At 34.9% G+C, this 5,060-nt stretch overlaps 1 protein-coding gene across 1 annotated transcript in view; it reads right to left on the reverse strand.

Moving 5' to 3' along the window:
* Positions 1–176: 176 nt before the first annotated feature.
* LETM1 (leucine zipper-EF-hand containing transmembrane protein 1) overlaps positions 177–5,060 on the reverse strand; it is a 30,302-nt gene continuing 25,418 nt past the window's right edge. The window contains exon 13 of the mRNA XM_009328787.1: positions 177–4,121. Coding sequence (XP_009327062.1) covers positions 3,972–4,121 — 150 coding nt within the window. The 3' untranslated portion in view covers positions 177–3,971. The remainder of the gene's footprint in view (positions 4,122–5,060) is intronic.

Raw genomic sequence — 5,060 nt, forward strand, 5'->3', positions numbered from 1 at the left:
AAACCCCCCCCCCTCCCCAGTTTAAAGATTTGTCCTTCACTTGCCCTCTTCTACCCCAAACATTTCAGTTACAATACTCAGCTCATCACTGTGCAGGTCGGTGACTGGCATCTCATCTGAACAGCAATAAATTAACACTAAATAATCAAAAGCAACAGAAGAATAACGGAGAGATTAGGTTTCAAAATGATACATTTATTATAACTAAACAAAGGACACAAGCTCCAATTAACTTAAAAATTTTATACTGCATTATGGCAAACACAGGACCAGTATGCTCAGAGCACAGAAAAGTGATTTTCAACTTAAATTTATAACATGGGCTGAAATTCTTCAACTGAAAAGCAAAACTTGGAATACATACAAAGAACAGAATATGGGATTATTCTTTTAATTAAATATACCCAATAATTTGATATAAACAATTTAAAAGTATTTAAATACATGCTGAAGTAGCTAAAGTTTAAATGATCAGCAAGGTATATAAAGTTACAAGAAGTATTTTGGAGTTGTATAAAAGATGTAACTTTTTCCCCCAGACAAAGCCTACGTAAGTGTAAGGTACTATCTTGTCAAGAGAATATTCTCTACCTGTGTGCAGTCCTGCTGACAAACTACCTATTAAATTAGCTTTTTGGTACTTAAATTGCAGGCGGATTTATTCTCACAGCATGCAGTGATGAAAATCTCAGTAAAAACCATCTTTTGAGCTAATGTGAAATGGAAACAATTTTTTCAATAAAATAGGTCCTATAACCTGCTTCTTTTGAAGGGAAAAAAGAAATGACATCCTACTTTACTTCTACGTCCCTGTTGATAATTTTTTTTTTTTTAAAAGCTTTTTATAATGTTTTACATTTTTTCCCCTGAATAGTTTATAATCAAAATCTGATCTTATTTGCATCCGAAACAACCCCAACAATGGCCTTACCGACTACCTAACTCTGAGCTTAGAGGCTTTGCCTGTGTAAGTCACACGGTCACTGAAATCTCACACATCCTTTAATTATTTAAACAAATATTTACATCTCCTGATTAAATATTCCTTCAGGAATAAGTTCTGACCAGTTACTGTACACTCAGAAGTCATCCTTTCTCTGAAAGTACTGCAGCTTCTGGGTTTTTTTGGTCAACACGTGCTCTGTTGTCTTTCGTTATTCTGAAGCTAGTCCTCAAGCCACCGATTTGCTGGAGTTGGCTGTATCGCCTGGACAGAGCTGCCCGGGAAGGTTCAAAACCGGGTAAGTGGGAATCACCGAGGGCTTCCTCACCTTTCTAAGCTTGCAGAAGATGTGTTGTTCAACTCCAGCTGTCACGGGTTTGCCTACTTTCAACATCAGAAGGAAAATATTCCCCGCAAAAATGCTTCGCTATGGTTGATGCGTACGTCCTTTAAACACTTTAGGTAACAGGGGAAAACTGACATTTGTGATTGACATTTAAATGTATTTTATGTAACCTGTTAAAATTTTACAATATGGCAAATTTCAAACAAGTCCAAAAGCTAAAAATGTTCAATAAATGTTTCACAATTATTTTAATCAGGACATTCCTCATAAAGAAAAAAATCAGCTGTTTTTGGCTCCCTTCTTATTTAATCAACAGAAAATTTAAGTGAAGAGTAAACACAGAAAAAGAACAGCAGCGAAGTGTCTTAAACTTCCCAATACTACAATCAGGTAATTTACTGTAAGGACAGTTAAAGCTCTGTAAAACTTTTAATCGAGAAGTCTTTGAAAACAGCTTTTTCTGCTACTTCCCTGTTTTAAACTTGCATGCATTCAAGTGCATACAATTCTTAGGGTTTTGATATTCCATGAAAGGTAGCAGACAATTTTAGGAGTATCTTTATCATGTTTCAGGAATATCAAGTAAGATTGTTATACACGGTTTTCAAATTGAAGATATGCAACTGCAAAATTTAGCGTACTTCAAAGCCGATTAATTCTAATTGTAAATTATACAATGTAAAATTAGTTTTTAAATTGTATTTTTGTGAAATTAGTTTTACTCTTGCATTTTCATCTAAGATAAGTTTTGGCCTAAAAAAGCACCTAGTGAAGTCCTGTCTTCAAAATCTACAAACTGACTTTCAGGCTGAAATCTCCAGGTTAATCTCGATTTACAAGATTTACCCCCCTTGTTTAGGGGTACCTTAACTACAAAGATCGCACCGATTTGAAATTTCAGCTTCATCACAGCAATTTTACACTTCAGATACAATTACAGTAATTCTCAGGAGGATCTTACTATAAGCAGCTTTCTTTGCAAACTGTACAGAATATCAACTCAATACTTGAACTAAACACTGACCCTTTTTCTAGAATTAATTGTACTGTACATCTTGCTTTGGAAACAACTAAATACAATGGTCCATCATGCAAGCCATGAGACTGTCAAAACTTTTTTTGTTCCACTAATTTCAAATAAGTTTTTACAAATAATTTAGCCAATCTAGATAAATATTGAACATGGAATTATGCTGAAATACTCCCGGGAGTCAACATTTTCTATGAAAATATGCAACTATGACTAAAAGCATTAAGTACTAACTGCCCACCTCAATATCACTGTGTACAGCGCCATTGTAAGATGTGCTCTCTATAGCGTACACAAAATCAGGAATATTCATGTATTTCATAATACTGGGTGCAAAATAAAATACAAAAAAAACCAAACCACAACCCTGCTGGTTCAAGTCACACTATGTGTATTTCATAACAAGATTTTAAGAAAGAGTGAAAAACTTAGGCTATCAGGACTTATGGAACATCCCAGAGTTGGCATTTTAAACTTAAAAATTTACTACTAAGGACAGACATTAATGAGTAAACCTTGACCTACTGTCAGTATTCAATCACACAGGTAAAAGACAGTAACTATAAGCAATATATTAAAAATCCAGTGATGTAATCAAAGCACTGGCAATACCAGACATGACTTGTTGACTGCACAGTAAGCAAGGCCATGAGATGAAAGTATTTATGTACTTTGACTATACCTGGTTAGTGATTTTATACCTGAGATGAAAATTGAGAGGTAAGAGAACTCGTTATGGTGTAAATAATTATCAGATTAAAAACAACAAACGTGAAGATAACTGCATTTTTAAGAAATATATGCAAAAAGATGACAACTGACATTTTCCCCTTATGATTATTTTCATTTTGCTATTTAGACGCTCACTTTACTGTGTGACAGATTGTGTTCTGTAACTATTTTAAAGGCTCCCGTGATTCCAATGCTTTAGTAATTCATGGAATTTTGAGTAGAAGCGACATCCTCTACTCCCTAGTCTTAAGAAATTTAAGGCACCCATAAGAAGCAAACTTCATGGGAAGTTTCCATTCTAGGGAAAAATAAATCTGATTTTCCCTTCAACAGAAAAAAATAATAACCATGAATTCATAAAAGTGATTAGAATGCCACATTCTCTGTCAGTGAGGCAACAGCTTAGTGATATTTAACTTAAATAAAACAATCTAAAAAGCTACTACTGAAGCCACAGAATCTTCACTAACAGGTTACAAAATATGTAATATTGTGACAGAAAGTTTGTATTAAATTCTGAAAAAGCTAAAAGGTAGAAGCAGAGCAAGGTTGGGCCCCATGTAATGATGAAAGAAAATAAATGAGAAACATTTTTCCATGATAGATACACTTAATTTTTACAGCAAACTTGCAAGTTTAATGGATCACTGTATCACAACGAGTGCAAATACATGATTTTGTGGGCAGGAGCACTGCTAAAGAAGCATAGTTTGTTTTCATCTGTATGAAATGACAGTAAATCACTTCTCTGATGAATGGAAATTTCATTCCATATGTCAGAAAACATATCTACTATTTATTACTAGAATCAGCTCAAAACACTTCCCATAATCACAAAGCTCAAGTAACATGTAGCCATTAGACACAGAAAGATATACAAGGTTTTGGTTACAATTGGAATTAGCTTCAGATTCTGAAGCTTAATTCTTTGCTTCCGCAGCTTCTTTATCATGCTTTTCCTTTGCTTTCTCTTTTTCTTCCAGTTTTTCTTCTTTTTGAAGTAGTGCCATAATCTCAGCAACCTGACTGGTTCCAATATCAACATCTTCTTTGTCAATCAATTCTACTACCTACACGAACATAAAGTGAAATTGAGAGAGCATTTAGTTTTTACATGATTGAGGCATTTTCACATCATAGATTTTGTTAAGACAAAAAAGTAATCAGTTCTCTCATGTTCAACAGCATTCTCTTACACAAAACACAAATTCAAGCCACAACCAGTGCCTCAAACGTATCCAGAGTATTAAAAAAAAGCTGAAACATAAAGCAAATGATCTAGAACTTTTACCTCCGCACACAAAGACTCACATTTTAAAGCATTAGTGAAACAAACCCATTTATTATATCTGTTCCAATGAAAAGCTCAGATTCAGTACCTGCTGAAACAGTATTTAAGACAATACGTATTTTATAGGCTTAATTTCATCAAAAAGACCTATAGGCACAAATTTACAAAAACTTAAAAGTAGACAGGGGTAGGCCTTTCAGAAAGCAAAATGAAAAAATAATTTAGCAGGTGATTCCAAATTCCTTTATATAGCTTTTTGTACAAATGTATGCTTGACATAGCTCCTGAAGTTCCTAGAATTATTCTGCATTATATGCAGAATTCAGAAGTACATTTTATCTGTGTTGCTAAATGTACAACTGCTGTTTAGATCAACAGGTGTCCTGGTTTCGGCAGGGGTAGAGTTAATTTCCTTCCTAGTAGCTGGTACAGTGCTGTGTTTTGGATTTAGGGTGAGAACAAAGTTGATAACACACCGATGTTTTAGTTGTTGCTAGGTAATGCTTACACTAGTCAAGGACTTTTCAGTTTCTCCTGCTCTACCAACTGAGAAGGCTGGAGGTGCACAAGAAGCTGGGAGGGGACACAGCCAGGACAGCTGACCCAAACTGGCCAATGGGATATTCCATACCGTGTGACGTCATGCTCAGTATATAAAGCTGGGGGAAGAAGAAGGAAGGGGGGGAACGTTCGAGTGATGGCGTTTGTCTTCCCAAGT

This window comes from Pygoscelis adeliae, unplaced genomic scaffold (assembly GCF_000699105.1).
Source record: "Pygoscelis adeliae isolate BGI_AS28 unplaced genomic scaffold, ASM69910v1 Scaffold66, whole genome shotgun sequence".
NCBI classification, from domain to species: Eukaryota; Metazoa; Chordata; class Aves; order Sphenisciformes; family Spheniscidae; genus Pygoscelis; species Pygoscelis adeliae.